The 19,319-nt window shown below is 49.4% G+C and overlaps 1 protein-coding gene across 1 annotated transcript; it reads left to right on the top strand.

Annotated features, from left to right (window-relative positions):
* The first annotated feature begins 1,310 nt into the window (after nucleotides 1-1,310).
* On the top strand, nucleotides 1,311-18,868 carry LOC106732561 (uncharacterized). The gene is made up of 10 exons (XM_075919948.1): nucleotides 1,311-1,370; nucleotides 1,607-1,903; nucleotides 6,412-6,503; nucleotides 6,892-7,189; nucleotides 10,776-10,936; nucleotides 11,375-11,669; nucleotides 13,921-14,081; nucleotides 14,544-14,841; nucleotides 16,365-16,525; nucleotides 18,692-18,868. Exons 3-10 carry the CDS (start codon nucleotides 6,419-6,421, stop codon nucleotides 18,727-18,729), a joined length of 1,497 nt encoding a protein of 498 aa, XP_075776063.1. The 5' UTR covers nucleotides 1,311-1,370; nucleotides 1,607-1,903; nucleotides 6,412-6,418; the 3' UTR covers nucleotides 18,730-18,868.
* Nucleotides 18,869-19,319: the final 451 nt, after the last annotated feature.

Genomic DNA, 19,319 nt, shown 5'->3' with positions numbered 1-19,319 from the left:
AACAATTAGCAAGAATGTTCTGTGCGGTGTGTATGAAAGAAACGATGTAATCCTCGTTTGTGCGAGCGAGGAATGCACGCACGGGGAAAGATAAGAGTGGAGGCCATTACAGCATCCAGATGGCCAAGCGTGGGGCTGGAAACTCAGGGTCAACAAGAGACTATCAAATGCACCCACTGTACCTAATGAGTAACAAGGGACAGATTGATGACCCTGAAGCACCCCCGGAGTTAAAAATAACAAAGTCCTATCGAGATCAGAATGTGCCAACACCCAGAGAAAGTCATCAAAATGCTAATGCAGCCATGATTCTGGGATGAGAAGTCATTCTTCCACTCTACTCTACTCTACTTGGGCCTTGGAGTATTGTGGCCAGTTCTGGGCACCACATTTCAGGAAAGATGTGGAGAAATTGGAGATGGTCCAGAGAAGAGCAATGAGAATGATGAAAGGTCTAGAGAACATGAGCTATGAGGGAAGACTAAAAGAATTGGGCTTGTTTAGTTTGGAAAAGAGAAGACTGAGAGGGGACACGAGAGCAGTTTTCAAGTATCTAAAAGGGTTTTACAAGGAGGAGGGAGAAAAATTGTTCTCCTTAATGTCTGATAATAGGACAAGAAGCAATGGGCTTAAATTGCAGCAAGGGAGGTTTAGGTTGGACATTAGGGAAAACTACCTGCCTGGCAGGGTGGTGAAACACTGGAATAAATTGCTTAGGGAGGTCATGGAATCTCCATCAAAGGCGATATTTAAGAGCAGGTTGGATAGACTTCTGCCAGGAATGATCTCTAAAACATGGTGCTGGGTCCTACCGTGAGGGCAGGGGACTGGACTTGATGATCTCTCGAGGTCCCTTCCAGTTTTAATAATCTGTGATTCTGTGACAATGGAAGCAATCTAAAAATAACTATTTGGTGCTAAGTAATTAATGACAATGGAGCACAGCAAAACGTACAGACCTGCGTAAGAAAAAACTTGTATCGAAGACGGGGTGTCTCACTGGGTTCCCTTCTGCAAAGCCTCAAAGCATCGGTTCATGACTGACCAAACCTGGCATCTCTGCTTGGGTCCAATCTAACTAGCCATTAGGTTGGTCTGAGCCACAGACTGGTAACTATAACAACGGCTGCAGGATGTGTGTGTGTGTGTGTGTGTGTGTGTGAATAAATTCACATGCTGCATTTTATGTTGTATTCTCAAACAGGGGGTATTGTCTTTCTTACCCGAAAAAACCTCCCATGTGCTTCTTCTCACTCTGACACTGTGGGGACTGACCGGTTTCGATTGATTTCATTCTCTCTTTTGTGTCCCTGTAGAAGTGTGCAGATAATGGATGTGGACCCTAAGGTAGCCAAGTGACGTTGCAGAGAGTAAGTTGGACTTGTTACGGTTATTTCTGATGTTTCTTTCTCGTAAGATCTGTGTAAAGTTGGTACTTAAGTAAGTTGGTTGCGTTTGTTCTGTCTGGGACTAATATCTGTGGGGGATCGACCCTGTGCAATACTTGGAGGAGCAGCTGGGAGCAAAGCTCCGGCCAGCAGCAGGACCCACCAGTACTGACTGGAGGGGAGAGACAAAAACATCTGACAACTGGCCCGTTTTTTAGCGCAGGGACACAGCTGGGAAGGCTGAAAGGCAGGACAGTCCCTTTAAAAGTGGGACATCGAGTCACTGTTGGCAAACTTGACTTCGTTAGTCACATCCTCATTGGTCCGTGTCCGTCGGCTTGCAAAGCAGTAACCAGTCACCGTGCCACCCACTGGGAACTGGATAAAAGCGGCTGGACACCCACAGACCGGCCCAAGACGGGATAACAAGGCTGTAGCGGTTGAAGCTCCTGGAAGAGAACTGGAGTTTCTACCTGTCTCCCAAAGCCGGTGACGGCAGGTGCCCAGGTGAGCTGGTGAGTCCCTCTTCCCTTCTGCCCCAGCTGATCAGTGGACTTTTATACCTGCCTTTGCCTCCTGCCAGGTGAGGCCATGGCCCCTCTGACTTAAAGCCCTTCCAGAGACACTCCCTCGATACAGCGAGGGTGCGATTCACCCCAGTGCCATTGGCAAAAGAGCCAGGCTCCGGCGGAGTCCTCAGACGAGGGTGGAAGTGGGGCTGGAAGGGTGAGCGGGCATCTGCCCCCGGGAATTCCTCTGGATGTGAGGTAGATGCCCAAGGTACGGGCTTTGCTGGGCGGCTCCCCATGTTGTCTAGGAAGGGTTGTGATCTCGGTGGGGTTCAGTCAGTGCCTTAAGGACCCTCACTCCATCCCAGACAGTTGGGGGCCAGCCCCTCATGTCTCCTGCTTTGCCCCAACAGCTGCTTTTTATCCCTTCTGTGCCCACTGGATAGCAGCCCATAGCTGAGTAAGTGCCGCGCCCTCATTCACAGACATATTGCAGACAATTCCCTCTTTGTCACGCCGCGGGGGGCTGGCACTTTTTATTAAAAAAAAAATGAGGAGAATTCAGAGTTCTGGCTGAGAGTGCATATGAGTAACGCAGAGTAAACTACATGACAAATGATGCCCTTATCTGAAAAACAAGTATCATAAACACAGGAAATTAACAGTTAAGGTTAAACTTAAAGAAATCCAAACATGTTAAGGTCACATTAGGCCTCATAAACAACCTTAACTCTGCCCCACCACAAACTCTTCAACTTTCCATTCAGTTAAACTCACCGTTTTGTACCTGGGCTACATTTGAAGAGTGTGTTCTATAGTCAATTCCAGCTGTTTCCGCTTGTGCTTCATTGCACAAACATTCTTCGTCAGCAGAAACCTTAATTCTGCCCTACTGTGCACCATGTGACTAAGACATTTCTGTGGGTGGGAACTCAGATAACATTACACTGATTGTTAAAGACACATTAATGGTTTTTTTCCTTCTGGGACACGTACAGGATAGATTTAAGGCTCTTTGGGTGCCTTTGCTATGCACTTTCATACATGTTTGGATCTTTATTATATTGAATCCTGGCTGTGAATTTGCTGGGATTTAAACGTTTGGTTTTTGCATCATTACAAAACCTCTGACATACACTTTACCTATGTGACCAATAATGCCAAGTGCCCCAAAGGGAGTGAGCAGAACAGGGACCAAGCTTCTGACAAATGCTACCTGTTCATTTCATCGGGCGACCCCCCTCGTTTTTGTGTTATGGGAACAAGTCAATAACTTTTCCTTATTTACCTTCTCCAAACCAGATGGCTGTATCTAGACTGGCCAGTTTTTCCGGAAAATCAGCCGCTTTTCTGGAAAAACTTGCCAGCTGTCTACACTGGCCGCTTGAATTTCTGCAAAAGCACTGACGATCTCATGTAAGATTGTCAGTGTTTTTGCAGAAATACTATGCTGCTCCCGTTCGGGCAAAAGTCCTTTTGTGCAAAACTTTTGCGCAAAAGGGCCAGTGTAGACAGCTCAGCTTTGTTTTCCACAAAAAAGCCCTGATGGCGAAAATGGCGATTGGGGCTTTTTTGCGGAAAAGCGCGTCTAGATTGGCACAGACACTTTTCTGCAAAAAGTGCTTTTGCGGAAAAGCGTCCGTGCCAATCTACAGGACTATGTAGCACTTTAAAGACTAACAAGATGGTTTAAAGACTACATAGTCCTGTATTTTGTTTCAGCTACACCAGACTAACACGGCTACATCTCTATCACTATTCTATGTGCCAATCTAGATGCTCTTTTCCGAAAATGCTTTTAACGGAAAACTTTTCCGTTAAAAGCATTTCCGGAAAATCATGCCAGTCTAGACGTAGCCGATCTGTTTTATAGACTTCTGTCTTATCCCTCCTTAATCTCTTTTCAAAGCTGAAAAGTCCCATTTGTATTAAACTCTCCTCACATGGCAGCCGTTCCAAGCCTCAAATATTTTTTGCTGCCCTTTTCCGACCTTTTCCCAATTCCAAGATATCTTTTTTGAGATGAGGCAACCACATCCGTTCTATAGTGGCAATAAGATATTCTCTGTCTTATTTACTATCCCTTTTTAATGGTTCCTAACGTTCTGCTGGCTTTTTTCACTGTTGTTGTACATTGAGAGGCTGTTGTAAGAGACGACTTCAAAATCTCTCTCTTGAGTGGTACGTGCTGATTTTGTTCCCGTCGTATCCATATCGTTGGAAGTATGTTTTCTAATATGCATTACATTGCATTTATCAGCATTAACGTTCATTTGCCATGTTGTTGCCCAGTCACCTAATATTGTGAGATCCTTTTGAAATTCTTCAGTCTGCTTTGGACTTCATTATCTTGAGCCGTTTTGTAACATCTGCAAAATCTGCCACCTCCCTGTTTACCCCTTTCTCCAGATCATTTATGAATCAGTCGAATAGAATCGATTCTAGTACTGAATCCCTGCGGGATACCACTAGTTACCTCTTCTGAAAACTGACCATTTATTTCTTCCCACCTAACCTCAGGATGATTCTTACCAACAACCACAGGACATACCACACTAATACCAGCCCTGGAGCTTTCCCTTGCAACAAACCCTGGTGCCAGCTTTGTCCACATATTTACTCTGCTGACAACCATTATTGGACCTAACCATGCCCGTTACAAGATCAAGAACACATAGTCCTGTTCGTCCAGAAATATAATTTATGCCATCATGTGCCAACAGTGTCCGTCTGCTATGTATATTGGACAAACTTCTCAGACACTTCGCCAAAGAATCAATGCCCACAAAACAGACATCAGGCTCTCTCACAGAGAGGAAACTGTCGCTTGCCATTTTAACCAGACTGACCATTCTCTCAATGACCTTAAAACATGCCTATTGCTTCAAAGAGATTTTAACTCCAGACTTCAAAGAGAAGCCTCAGAACTGTCATTCATGCTTAAATTTGACACTTTACATATGGGCCTTAACAAGGATGCTAATTATCTCACCCATTACAATTATCACCCCTAATGACATTACCTCACAGACACTAACCTTCCCCCCTCACTCCCCTCTGTTCTAAAATCTGATTTGTCAATTTTATATGTGTTCACTTGTTTTTGATTGTATCCTTTGGTATATATGGTCCTGCCAATTTTCTTCCACTATTTGATCTGAGGAAGTGGGTCTGGCCCACGAAAGCGCATCACCTAATAAACCATCTTGTTAGTCTTTAAAGTGCTGCATAGTCCTGTCTTTTGTTTTCACTTTTAACCAGTTTCCACTTGACAAGCAGACCCTCCTGCTTATCCCATGATAATTTACTTTGCTTATAGTAATTTCTAATAGCAGGTGAATTTCCAGAGAAACTAGAAAGCGTTGGCTAAAGAGTCTCAGCTTTAACTTTCCAATGCTCTTTGGCTGAACAGTTCTGACCAGCCCTTTATTTGACTGGTGTACAAAACCTGATTGCCCCATAGAGAAGGAAATGAAAGGATCTGGACTTGGAGGCTACGTCAACACTGGCAGCTTCTTGCGCAAGAACTCTTTTGCAGAAGAGTTCTTCTGCAAAAACTCTTCCACAAGAGAGTGTCTACACTGGCATGTGCTTTTGCGCAAGAGCATCCGTGCCAGTGTAGACGCTTTCTTGCACAAGAAAGCTCTGATGGCCATTTTAACCATAGGGCTTTCTTGCACAAGAAATTCATGTTGCCTGTCTACACTGGCCTCTTCTGGAAGAGCTCTTGCACAAGAGGGCTTATTCCTGAGCAGGAGCGTCAGAGTTCTGGTGCAAGAAGCCCTGATTTTATACATGAGAATGTCAGTTTACTTGTGCAAGAACACACAGCCAGTGTAGACAGGCAGCAAGTTTTTGCACAAGAGCGGCCGCTTTTGCGTGAGATTGCATCAGTGTAGACACAGCCATGGTGTCCAACCAGTTTTGGAGCAGTAGCCACTCTAGAAACTACTGCTAAAGTGAAATAGCCGCACTCAGCTGGCCAACTAGCCACATTCAACTGGCCAAATAGCCACATGTGGCTAGTGGCTAGTATGCTGGACACTAAGCATCTAAAAAAACCGAACAAATGGTCCGGTAGCACTTTATAGACTAACAAAACATGTAGATGGTATCGTGAGCTTTCGTGGGCACAGCCCACTCCTTCAGATGACCGGAGTTATGAGTAGGGGATATGAAAACTTGAAATAAATAGGAGAAGGGAAGAGGGAGGGGGGTAGAGAAAGATGCTCTCTGGAGCAGGTTCACTGGATGAGCTGTTATGTCTCCAAAAGGCCAGTGGAAACTCATCGGCACACAGTGAGATGGTGCAGTGGGCAGAGGAGGGGGATAGATTGTCAGGCACCCTGGTTCCAGCCACAGGTTTGCCCCACACCTGCTTCAGGATCTTAGACAACTGGCTGCTCCCTGTGTCTCAGTTTCCTTCTTGGAAAAATCAGACCCAGCCGGTGGGTGGGAGGTGCCACCTGAACCGCGCCATGACCGTAGCTGATTTTGATCTCCTGTGTTGGCAGTGCGAGGATGGCGCTTCTCTGGTGCCTGTGGATGGCGATTGGGATCCTCGCAGGGCCTGGGGTCTCTCAGGACTGCACCGCACCTCCAGAGGGTAAGGAGCCGGCACAGTGACGTGCCCTTTTATGTTACACCCCAGTCCCTTCTGTGCCAGCCTCAGTCTAGTGAGGCAATAGAAACCCTGGGAAAGTCTTCCCTTCCCACCACCCACCGGGGCATGGGCTGCAGCTGGCAGGGGTAGGTGTAGAAGGCTCCATGTGAACATGCTGTCTCAGCTGAAACCCCGGCACCAACCTGCTGTCACTCCTAGCCCCATGGGCCTGGCTCCCACTGTGAACCTGGCTCTCACACAGACCCTAAGTTCCTGTGTGTCACCACCAGGAAGTGGCTCAGATTTCGGGTGGGACAAAGGGCTTCTATTGCCCACCCCCCACAGGCAATGGGCCAGTCCCACATCCCCTCTTCTCACCCTCTGATTCCAGCTCAGAACTTGGCACTAAGACGTCCAGCCATGCAGTCGTCCACATTCAGTGAGCAGATTGAAAAATCTGAGCCTGGAAGAGCAGTGGATGGAAGTCACAAAGGGATTTTTGAACAAGGCTCCTGCAGCCACACCGGGCGTGACACGGAGCCGTGGTGGACCGTGGACTTGGGCAAGCGGCATTCGGTCTCTGTGGTGATCGTGAAGAACAGAGAAGACGAGTGCTGTTGGAAGAGGCTGCAGGGGGCCCAGATCCACGTGGGAGACTCCTTCGTGAACTATGGCAAAGACAACCCCCTGTGAGTTGCTTCCCCCTTGTCTGCGGTGAGATAAGTCCTCCCAGATCAGGAACAGGGCTTGGGTCTCATTTGGCAATAGGGAGCAACTTCCGGGCGTCTTTCCCCCTGAGCAGCCGGATGCTGGGAGTCCTTTCCCAGTGGTGCAAGGGCATAGGCATGGGTGGGTCTGGCTGGAGTGTGGCCCATCCACTTACCATCCCGCCCCATCCAAATCTGAGCTGTAGGGCTACATTCCCCGCATGCAGATACACAGACAGGAAGGGCAGGAAGCCACCCCCAGGGGCCATCCCTTCCACACCCCGCCCCCCCCCCCCCCGTGCCAAGGCAGGACCAAGTAGCCCTAGGCCAGAGCGCAAACCATGTCATTACTGTGTGATCTGGAGCACTTGCCACTGTCTGGTGAAGGATTTTCTTCTGGGAGCAGCTCTTCCTTAGGGGCTTGGCACTTGTAGCTCTCCCCTTTGATGCCTCTTCCCTCACGGATCCCTCTCCTAGTTGCCTTTCCTGGGACACTCCCTGAGCAAAAGAAACACAAGAAGCAAAAGAAAGTATTTCTTCACAGTCAACCTGTGGAACTCCTTGCCAGAGGATACTGTGAAGGCCAAAACTGTAACGGTTCAAAAAGAACTAGATACGTTCATGGAGAATAGGTCCCTCAGTGACTATTAGCCCATGTGACTAGAGATCCAGCACCATGTTGTACATGTCTTCACCGAGAAGTCTGGAGGTGTGCCTAACGTAGTGAATACAAGCAGAGAGAGGGTAAGTTTAGAAGATAGGATACACAAAGAACAAGTTAAAAATCACTTAGGAAAGTTAGATGTCAGCAAGTCACCAGGTCCTGATGAAATGCATCCCAGGATACTCAAGGAGCTGATAGAGGAGGTATCTGAGCCTTTAGCTATGATCTTTGAAAAATCATGGCAGACGGGAGATTCCAGAAGACTGGAAAAGGTCAAATATTGTGCCCATCTATAAAAAGGGGAATAAGAACAACCCAGGAAACTACAGACCCGTCAGTTTAACGTCTGTCCCAGGGAAGATAATGGAGCAGGTAATTAAGGAAATCCTATGCAAACACTTGGAAGGTAATAAAGTGATAGGGAATAGCCAGCATGGGTTTGTGAAGAACAAGTCATGCCAAACTAATCTGATAGCTTTCTTTGATAAGATAACGAGCCTTGTGGATAAGGGAGAAGCGGAGGATGTCATATACCTAGACTTTAGTAAGGCATTTGATACGGTCTCGCATGATATTCTTATTGATAAACTAGGCAAATATAACTTAGATAGGGCCACGATAAGGTGGGTGCATAATTGGCTGGATAACCGTAGTCAGAGAGTTGTTGTTAATGGTTCACAATCCTGCTGGAAAGGGATAACAAGTGGAGTTCCGCAAGGGTCTGTTTTGGGACCCGTACTGTTCAATATCTTCATCAATGATGTAGATATTGGGATAGAGAGTACGCTTATTAAGTTTGCAGATGACACCAAACTGGGTGGGGTTGCAACTTCTTTGGAGGATAGGGACATAATTCAAAATGACCTTAGCAAGTTAGAGAAATGGTCAGAGGTAAACAGGATGAGGTTTAATAAAGAGAAATGCAAAGTGCTCCACTTAGGAAGGAACAATCAGTTCCATACATACAAGATGGGAAGCGACTGTCTAGGAAGGAGCATGGCGGAAAGGGATCTAGGGGTCATAGTGGACCACAAGTTGAATATGAGTCAACAGTGTGATGCTGTTGAAAAAAAGCAAATATGATTCTAGGTTGTATCAACAGGTGTGTTGTAAGCAAAACTCGTGAAGTCATTCTGCCGCTCTACTCTGCACTAGTTAGGCCTCAGCTGGAGTACTGTGTCCAGTTCTGGGCGCCACATTTCAAGAAAGATGTGGAGAAATTGGAAAGGGTACAGAGAAGAGCGACAAGAAGGATTAAAGGTCTAGAGAACATGACCTATGAAGCCAGGCTTCATGAACTGGGCTTGTTTAGTTTGGAAAAAAGAAGATTAAGGGGGGACATGATAGCGGTTTTCAAATATCTAAAAGGGTGTCACAAGGAGGAAGGAGAAAATTTGTTCCTCTTGGTTTCTGAGGACAGGACAAGGAGTAATGGGCTTAAAGTGCAGCAGGGGAGGTTTAGATTGGACATTAGGAAAAAATTCCTAACTGTCAGGGTGGTCAAATATTGGAATAAATTGCCAAGGGAGGTGGTGGAATCTCCCTCTCTGGAGATATTTAAGAACAGGTTAGATAGACATCTGTCAGGGATGGTGTAGACGGAGCTTGATCCTGCCTTGAGGGCGGGGGGCTGGACTCGATGACCTCTCGAGGTCCCTTCCAGTCCTATTATTCTATGATTCTATGATTCTATGTCCCTCACCTCTGTTTGCCAGAGGCTGGGAATGGGTGAGGAGATGAATCACGCAATGATTGCCTGTTGTGCGCATTTCCTCTGGGGCACTTGGCACTGGCCGCTGTCGGCAGACAGGACACTGGGTGAGATGGACCTTTGGTCTGACCCAGTCTGGGCATTCTGAGGTTCTTACATCAAACCCAGATGTGTCTGTCCTGGTGTAGCCCACTAGACCCCACTGCCCTCTCTAACCTGAGATAGAGCCCAGGCGTTCTACTGGGGTTGCTCTCCCTCCACAGAGTTAGTAAAAAAAAACCGTATGTATTTTAAAATTCTAAACCTAACAGTATCCAGTAAATGACTTGCCACAAGACCTCAGAATATGTCTTAGAGCTGAGTGGGTCTAATATATTGAAGTTGGACATTTTTTTTCTTGGGCGCAGTTCTTTGCACTTTTGTTTATTGAATTTTATCTTCTAGTTTTCAGGCCAATTCTTCACATTATCAACATCGTTTTGAATTTCATCCTTACTCCCAGCTCGGTTCTAAGCACAAATGTATAACTGTACTCTGTGCGTCAATGTCAAAGTCATCATAAAAATACAGAACAGAACCCAGCACAGGACAGACCCTACGAAATCCTACTAGCTACAGACCCTCAGTTTGACCATCAACTATTGTTCACTGCTCCCTTGTATGTTTTTTTCAAACAGTTCTGCACCCACTTGATAGTAATTAAATCTAGATGCTCTTTTCCTAATTTGCTTATGAGGCGAATGTCATGTGGGATTCTGTCAAAAGCTTTCCTAAAATCGAGATCTACCACATCTATGGTTTCCACTTCTCCCAGTTAGGCCAGTTACTCTGTCAAAGGAGAGCATTGGATAGATATGGCATGAGTTGTTCTTCACTAATCAGCTGTCACATAACATTGTATTATCCTCCCGCTTCGATCACTTGTTCCAGTGTCTCCTGAGGTATCAAAGTTGAGCTGATTGGTCTAGAATTTCTCACTTCCTCTTTGGTCCCTGTTTTCAATGACAGGAGCAATGTCTGCCCTTCTCTAGTCCCTTGGGACCTCACCCGTCCTTTGAAAGCTCTTTATAAAATCATTCATGCTTCTGAGATTGGCTCAGCTATTTCCCTAAGCACTGACGGGTGAATTTCATCAGGCACTATGTATTTGAATACATCAGTCTTGCTTGCTCCTCTTCTCTTCTGGTCTTTAGCTGCGGGACCATCAACGACCCCAGTCTCGGATCCCTCAGCACCATCTGCTGCAGTGGGCTGGAGGGCCGCTACGTCACCATCGTCATCCCGGGCAGGGCGGAGTATCTGTCCCTGTGTGAGGTCGAGGTTCTATCTCAGGGCTGTATCACACCACCAGGAGGTGAGGAGCTAGGGCAATGTGACTGGAGACCTGTTCCCTTTCATGTTACGCCCCAGTCCCTTCTGTGCCAGCCTCTGCCTAGTGAGAAAGCAGAAACCCTGGGAGACTTCCCTTCCCACTGCTCACCTGGGCATGGGCTGCACCTGGCAGGGGAGGGACAGGCGGGGGAGGCAACATGTGAACAGCAGCACCAATGGGGTATGGGAGGTGGTGGCTGAGAGAGGCTCTCTCTGAGCTGTAACCCCAGCACCAAGCTGCTGTCACTCCCGTTCCTCGAGTCACTGGCTCCCACGGTGAACCTGGCCCTCACACAGTCCCTGGTTCGTGTGTCACCACCAGGAAGCGGCTCTGGCTCTGCTGGAGAAAGGTTTTGTGGAGCCCCACCCTTTCTGGCAACGGGCACGTCCCACCCCCCCTCTTCTCGCCTTCTGATTCCAGCTCAGAACTTGGCGCTGCGACGTCAGGCTGCTCAGTCGTCTTCGTTCCTGGGGACGATATTTGACATGGCAGGAAATGCTGTAGATGGAAATCGCAATGGGGTCTGGGAACGTGGCTCCTGCAGCCTCACCAAGCGTGACACGGAGCCCTGGTGGACCGTGGACTTGGGCCGACGGCATTCCGTCTCCATGGTGATGGTGAAGAACAGAGAAGACGGCTCCTATTGGAAGAGACTGAAGGGGGCTGAGATCCACGTGGGAGACTCCCTGACTGACAATGGCAAGAGCAATCCCCTGTGAGTTGCTTTCCCGTTCTCTGTGGCGAGTTAAGTTCTCCCAGCTCAGCACAGGGCTTGGGTCTCATTTGCTGAGGGAGCCTCAGCCTGGTCTCTTCCCCTCCGAGTAGCTGCGTGTTGTTAATCTGGGATCTGGAGCACCTGCCATTGTCTGGCAAGGGACTTTCAGCTGGGAGCAGCTCCCCCATAGGGGCTTGGCACTCGTAGTTCCTCCCTTTGGAGGCTCTTCCCTCCCAGACACCTCTCCTAGGTTGCCCTTCCAGGGGCACTCCCTGAGCAAAAGAAACAAAAGAAAATAGTTCTTCCCAGTTAACCTGTGGAACTCCTTGCCAGAGGATGGTGTGAAGGCCAAAACTGTAAGGGTTCAAAAAAAAAAAACTAGATATGTTCATGGAGAATAGGTCCCTCGGTGGCTATTAGCCCGTGTGGCCAGAGATCCAGCACCGTGTTTTGCACGTCCCTCACCTGTTTGCCAGAGCCTGGAAAAGGATGATGTGATGAATCATGCAATGATTGCTTCTTGTGTGCATTCTCTGTGGGGCACCCGCATTGGCCACTGTCGGCCGACAGGACACTGGGCTAGACGGACCTTTGGTCTGACTCAGTCCGGCCATTCTGAGGTTCTTACATCAACCCAGATGTATCTGCCCCTGCTGCAACCCACTAGTCCCTACTGCCCTCCCTAACCTGAGATAGAGCCCAGGAGTTCTAATGGGGTACCTCCCCTCCACAGAGTTGGTAAAACAGTACGACTATATTTTGCAAGTTGAAACCCAGCAGTATCCTATAAGTGACTTGCCACAAAGTGTGGGAGCATGTTGTACAGCTGACTGGGTCTAATATTTGTCTCTCCTTCATATGGGAGGTAGACACAAGGCTCCAGTCAGCTGCCTGCTCAGTTATTGCCCAGACAACTAGAGATATCAAGGGCCTAACTAGCCCCCGGAATCATGGTTAAATTTGCCCTCCCCCCATCAAAATCTGAAATGGTGCCGCTGACCTTTCCTGTGGCCAGGAGCCATGTAGCTAATTGGCAGCCCCCAGCCGTGTGGAAAAACTTGCCAGTCTAGACGCAGCCCCAATGTTCTTACAGCCCCTCCCAGCTTGGTTCTACCTTCAAACATAGAACTGTACTCTATGCGCCAACGGCAAAGTCGTTAATGAAAATACAGACCAGTACCTGATGCAGGACAGGTCCCTGTGAGTTCCTCCTAGAAACAGGCCCTCAATTTGACCAACAACTATTGTTAACTACTCCCCGGCTACGTCTACACTGGCATCCTTTTCCGGAAATGCTTAAAATGGAACAGTTTTCTGTTATAAGTATTTCCGGAAAAAGCATGTCTACATTGGCAGGATGCTTTTCCGGAAAAGCACTTTTTCTGGAAAAGCGTCTGTGCCAATGTAGACGCGCTTTTCCGCAAAAAAGCCCCGATCATCATTTTCGCGATCAGGGCTTTTTTGCGGAAAACACTACTGTGCTGTCTACACTGGCCCTTTTCCGGAACAGTTTTCTGGAAAAGGACTTTTGCCCAAACGGGAGCAGCATAGTTTTTCCGGAAAAACACTGACAATTTTACATTAGTTCGTCAGTGCTTTTCTGGAAATTCAAGGGGCCAGTGTAGACATCTGGCAAGTTATTCCGGAAAAGCGGCTGATTTTCCAGAATAAGTGGCCAGTGTAGACACAGCCCCCGTGTATGTTTCTTCAAAGAGTTCTGCACCCACTTGATAGTAATTTTGTCTAGACTCTCTTTCCCTAATTTGCTTATGAGACAACTGTCATTTGGGATTCTCTCAAAAGCCTTATTAAATACATTCCTGTCACATCTACCACTTCCTTCCATCCATTAGGCCAGTTAATCTGTTAAAGAAGAACATCAGATCGTCTAGCATGGGTTGTTCTTTGAAAATCCACATTAGCTATGGAATATCACTTCATCCTTCTCCTGCTGCTTTCACACTGTTCCATAATGTGTTCCAGTGTCTTCTGAGGTATTAATGTTGGGCTGATTGTTCCTGTCTTTGAATACGGGGAAACAAGAGGATGTGGCAAATTCTAGGCCACGGTTTGCCCTTCTCTAGTCCTCTGGAACCAAAACTGTCCTTCGTGAGTTCTCTGTAAAATCATGAATAGTTCTGAGCTTGGCTCAGCCAGTTCCTTCGGTTCTGTCGGGTGAATTTCACCAGGCGCTATGGATTTGACCACATCTGCCTTGTTTTGTCTCTTTGGCGTCTGCTTTTTCCTTTAGCTGCGGGACCATTAACGACACCAGACCTGGATCCCTCAGCACCATCTGCTGCAATGGCCGGCAGGGCCGCTACGTCACCATCACCATCCCGGGCAGGGCGGAGTATCTGTCCCTGTGTGAGGTCGAGGTTCTGTCTCAGAGCTGTGTCTCACAACCACGGGGTAAGGAGTTGGCACAATGTGACTGGAAACCTGTTCCCTTTCATGTTACGCCCCAGTCCCTTCTGCACCAGCCTCGGCCTAGTGAGGCAGCAGAAGCCCTGGGAACTCTTCCCTTCACACTGCTCCCCTGGGCATGGGCTGCAGCTGGCAGTGGCAGGCGGGAGTGGGGGATCCATGTGAACATCGTGCCCCATCCCTGCTAGGGGAGCAGCTCCAGCTGGGTATGAGACATGGTGGCCTGAGAGAGGCACCAAGCCCCAAGAGACCCCAGCGCCAAGCGTTGTCACTCCCCTCCCCCGGGTCCCTGGCTCCCCCGGTGAACCTGGCTCTCAGGCCGTGCCTGGCTTGCGTGTCATCTCTGGGAAGCAGCTCTGGCTCCGTGTGGGCGACAGGGCTTCTAGAACCCCTGTCCAGTGGCACAGGGCAGGTCCCACCTCCCCTCTTCTCTCCCTCGGAGTCCAGCTTTTAACTTGGCGCTGGGACGTCCGGCCACGCAGTCGTCCACGTTGGCGAACACGACTGGACAAGCCGTGGCTGGTAGGGCCGTGGATGGAAAACACGATGGGAAGCTGGAACAAGGCTCCTGCAGCCAAACTCAGCGTGACATGGAGCCCTGGTGGAACGTGGACTTGGTCAGCCGATATTCTGTCTCCATGGTGATCGTGAAGCACTTGGAAGACGAGTGCTGCGGGGAGAGGCTGCAGGGGGCCGAGATCCACGTGGGAGACTCCCTGGTGAACCACGGCAAGAACAACCCCCTGTGAGTTGCTTCCCCCTTGTCTGCAACGAGATGAGTCCTCCTGGCGCGGGCACAGGGGCTGGGTCTCATAGCCAGCCAGGGCTTCCCCTCCGAGCTGCCTGGGGCTGCGAGTGCTTTGCCGGTGGTGCAGAGGCCTCACCACAAGTGGGCCTGGGTGGGTGTGGCCCATCCGTTTGGCCTGCAGGCCCTCCCAAATCTTAGCGGGAGTGTAAACGGATTGGCACCATCTTTCTGATTTGCTGGGGTGCATGGCTCCTGTTCTTCCCCGGGGTTCATCCCCCCTTTACCCGCACCCTTGCTGCCCTCTTTCTACTCGGCCCTGCTACTTCCTGCCCCATTTCACCCCGTTTTCCCCTCCGCTTCTTTCTGCCCTTACTACCCCTCATGGACAGCAGGTGAACTGGCTGTAGGGGAGGCTACCTCCAGGCTCCGTTCCTTCTGCCTGAGATCCTGCCCCTCCTTTTGTGTCACTCCCCCACCAGCTCCCAAAGAAGCCCCACTGCCTCCGCCAGCTCCAGCACCCGCAATCCTGGAGCCCCGGGCAGCATCAGCCCCAGCCTGCCCACGTCCCATGTGGCCGGTCGTCTGGTGGCACCTGCCCCAGCCTAGGCCACAAAGAGCAGGAAGGGGTTGGGAACTCAGGCCCTGCCGGGGGTAACGCGTGAACAGAGCCACAGCAGGCTGTGTGGAGAGGCTGAGCCATAGATGAAAATATAGAACCGTATCTAACACAGGACAAATGCCCACAAGCCCCTCTCTCTGACCATAAACCACTGACAGCTATTCTGTGTACTGGGGAATTTTTCAAACAGTTCTGATCACAGAATCCCAGGGCGGCCAGAGCCCTCAGGAGGCATCAAGTCCAGCCCCCTGCCCAAAGCAGGACCAGCCCCAACTCCATCATCCCAGCCAGGGCTTGGTCAAGTTGGGACTTAAACACCCCTAGGGATGGAGACTCCACCCCGCCCTAGGGAACCTCACCCACTAGCTCTCGGCCAGCCCAACAGTACTTGACACTCAACAAGAACTTTGATTCCCCGCAACATTCAAAATAGAGAAGCATGAGAAGTTTAGAATGAACTTTGACCTTTATTGGCTTGACATGCAAATGAATAATGTGAAAATCAAGATAAATATTGATCTTTTACCACGTTTTCATTAATTCTAATGCAGTTATCCTGCACAGGGCAAACCACCCAGTAGCTGCCACTTTAAACTTCTACGCGGTGTTTTTTATCAGCGCTGTAAACGGTTGCACTTCAAGGTGACTAATTTTGGGAAGCTCTGAAAATCTCTATTCCTTGCTACTGAATGAAGGCAGGAGCAGAAGAGCTGGATTAACTTGCCCTTCTCTGGTCCTCTAGAGCCACGCCCATCCTTCATGAGGTCTCTATAAATGCAATAATAGTTCTCAGATTGGCTCGGCTATTTCCTTAAGTGCAGTGAGCTGAATTTCGCCAGGCACTCTGAGTTTGAATCCATCCATCTCGTTTGGTCTTCTTGGCTTCTGCTCTTTCCTTCAGCTGCGGGACCATCACGGAGACCAAGCCTGGCGCTCTCAGCACCATCTGCTGCAATGGCCTGGCAGGCCGCTACATCACCATCGTCATCCCGGGCAGGGCAGGGAATCTCACCCTGTGTGAGGTTGAGGTCATATCTCAGGGCTGCGCCCCACGATCAAGTGGTAAGGAGCTGGTACAATGTGACTGGAAACCCGTTTTATGTTACACCCCAGTCTCTTCTGCGCCAACCTCTGTCTAGTGAGGCAGCAGAAGCCCTGGGAGACTCAGTACCTTTTGCGGAAAAAATTGCCAGCTGTCAACACTGGCTGCTTGAATTTCCTCAAGAACACTGACTTCCTACTGTCTGAAATCAGTGCTTCTTGTGGAAATACTATGCTGCTCCCGTTCGGGCAAAAGTCCTTTTGCGCAAAAGGGCCAGTGTAGACAGCTCAGATTTGTTTTGCGCAAAAAAACCCCGATCGCAAAAATGGCAATCGGGACTTTTTTGCAGAAAAGCATCTAGATTGGCACGGACGCTTTTCCGCAAAAAGTGCTTTTGCGGAAAAGCGTCTGTGCCAATCTAGACGCTCTTTTCCGCAAATGCTTTTAAGGGAAAACTTTTCCGTTAAAAGCATTTGCGGAAAATCATGCCAGTCTAGATGTCGCCCTTGAGTATTCTAGGGTGCATTTCATCTGGTTCTGGTGTCTTGAAACATCTAACTTTTCTAAGTGATTTTAACTTCATCTCTTCCTATTTGAACTTCTGAATCTACCTCCCTTTCTCCAGCGTACGCTATTGTAGGCATCCAATCACTGCCAAGCTACTTGGTTAAAACTGACAGAAAAAAATCTTTAAGCACCTCTGCCATTTCCACACTTCCTGTTCTTGTTTTTCCCTCCTCAGTGAGCAATGGGCCTACCCTGTCCTTGGTCTGCCTCTTGCTTCTAGTATATTTGTAGAATGTTTCCTTGTTACCCTTTGGCTGTGTCTACATTGGCATCCCTTTCCGGAAAAGGGATGCTAATGAGACACATCGCAATTGCAAAACTTTCAAGTAGGAATAAGAGATCCTCCGGAAAAGGGCTTATTTTCCGGAGAATCATGTCTAGACTGGCGCTTTTCTCCAGCTTATCCCCAAGCTGGAAAAAAGCGGCAGCCATGTAAATGCAAATGCTGCGGGGGATATTTAAATCCCCCGCGGATTTGCAATTGCGATGTGTCTCATTAGCATCCCTTTTCTGGAAAGGGACGCCAATGTAGACACAGCCTGCATGTCTCTGAGTAGATTAAGCTCGTTTTGTTCCTTCACCTTTCTAATTCTGCCCCTACATGCTTGTGTTACTTGTTTCTATTCATCCTTTGTACTTTGACCCAGATACTAGACACACTAGGCTGTCATGCAGCAGGCCAGAGATGACACTCCCTTTGGAGGAGCAATTCCACACTCTGATCTCACGGCTTGCAAGTCACCCAGGCGGGAATGGACACATGCAAGCACGTGAATTAAAAACTCTTACCCACCTCTCGTTAGTGCTGCTCTTCGAGATGTGTCACACACGTCCATTCCAGAACCCCCACCAGCCCCGCTCCTAGGCTACGGCTACACTATGACTTTTGCCACAAGAAGCAATGCAAATGATCCACCTTGTCTTGCACTTCGTTTGCATGCTCTCTTGCATTCTGTTTTTGTGCAAGGGGTTTTTGCGCAAAAACAGGCAGAGTGGCCAGGGCTGTTTTGCACAAAACCCCCTTTTTCTGCAAGATCCTTATGCCTCTCCGGGACAGGCATAAGGATCTTAAAAAAAAAAGGGGGGGTGTTGTTTTTGGAGGTACGGGGGCAGCTTTCGAGTCATGGGGGGGGGCTCCGCGAGCTGCACCCGGGAGGGGAAGGGGTGAAGGAGGAATAGCCGCATGTGGCTCGTGAGCCTCGGGTTGGCCACGGCTGCCCTAGGGGAAAATCCCCAGTGTCTGGATCGGAGCACTTGCACACCTACGTTGCAATGGACGTGTGTAACGCATCTTGAAGAACAAGCATTGTGACAAGTAGCCCACGAGCTGCAGTGTCTCCGCTAGGCAGATGTCCGGTCTTAATCTAAAGCCTGCAAAGGAAAGAGAATCCACCGTGGCCCTCAGTGATCTGCTCCAGCAGTTAATGACCCGATAAAATGCATGTCTTATTCCTCGTCTGCATCAGGTGGTGACGGGAATAGGGACACGCCGTCTGGGTCCGTTATCACTCCGTGCTTTGCCCTCTGCAGGCTCAGAGTTAAAGGGCCATCAGTCCTGCTGCCAACTCGCCTGGGCTCCCTAATCTCAGCCTCTCCCTCTTGTCTTCTGCTCTTTGCAGCTGCGGGACTGACACTGACACCATTCTGGGGTCCTTAGCTGAACGGCCGTTACGTCAGCATCACCAGCCCCTGCAGGGTGGAGCACCTCACCCTGTGGCACCAGCTGGAGGTGAGCGCTTGGAAGCGGGAGTGACAGTCCATGAGTGGGGGAAGCACCTCTCCTTGCGCTGGGGGCAGGGGCAGTGGAATGAGCACATGTCCCCTAATAAACTTCTCTGGTCCCTTCTTGCATCTCTCCGGTCCATTGTCTCTGTCCCCCAGGTCTCCCCTCCCCTTCCTGCCCCCATGGGTAACACGGTTCTGATCCCACGGAGCGAGAGAGGCCGCGGCTCCAAACCCCAGATGGCTTTGAATTCATCCAGCTCTTCTGCTTCCAGCCCTTCCCACGCCCACTGCCCCGGCCCCAGCCTGCTCCCCTGCCTGAGTACAACTCATCCCTGCATCCCCTGCCCCTCCCCCAAACCTGGGCAACTCTCCCATTCTCTGTTTCCCCTCAACGCAAGGATCCTTAGTGTGGAGCCATCCTGGCAGCCTTGCCTGGCTGTCCAGCCAACCCCCCCTGCTGAGAACCTGTCCATCAGCTGCCAGCTTGGTCCCCACCCCCCACTTCTCCCTGCTCCCTAGTTT

Source organism: Pelodiscus sinensis, chromosome 2 (assembly GCF_049634645.1).
Source record: "Pelodiscus sinensis isolate JC-2024 chromosome 2, ASM4963464v1, whole genome shotgun sequence".
NCBI classification, from domain to species: Eukaryota; Metazoa; Chordata; order Testudines; family Trionychidae; genus Pelodiscus; species Pelodiscus sinensis.
The sequence above is the reverse complement of the archived record's forward strand: the minus strand, read 5'-3'. Positions and strand labels throughout refer to the sequence as shown.

Coding starts and splice junctions, on each gene's coding strand:
- LOC106732561 (XM_075919948.1), top strand. CDS start 6,419: ATGGCGCTTCTCTGGTGCCTGTGGATGGCGATTGGGATCCTCGCAGGG. Junction 14,082..14,543: donor CTGTGTCTCACAACCACGGG/GTAAGGAGTTGG, acceptor CTCGGAGTCCAG/CTTTTAACTTGGCGCTGGGA. Junction 16,526..18,691: donor CTGCGCCCCACGATCAAGTG/GTAAGGAGCTGG, acceptor TGCTCTTTGCAG/CTGCGGGACTGACACTGACA.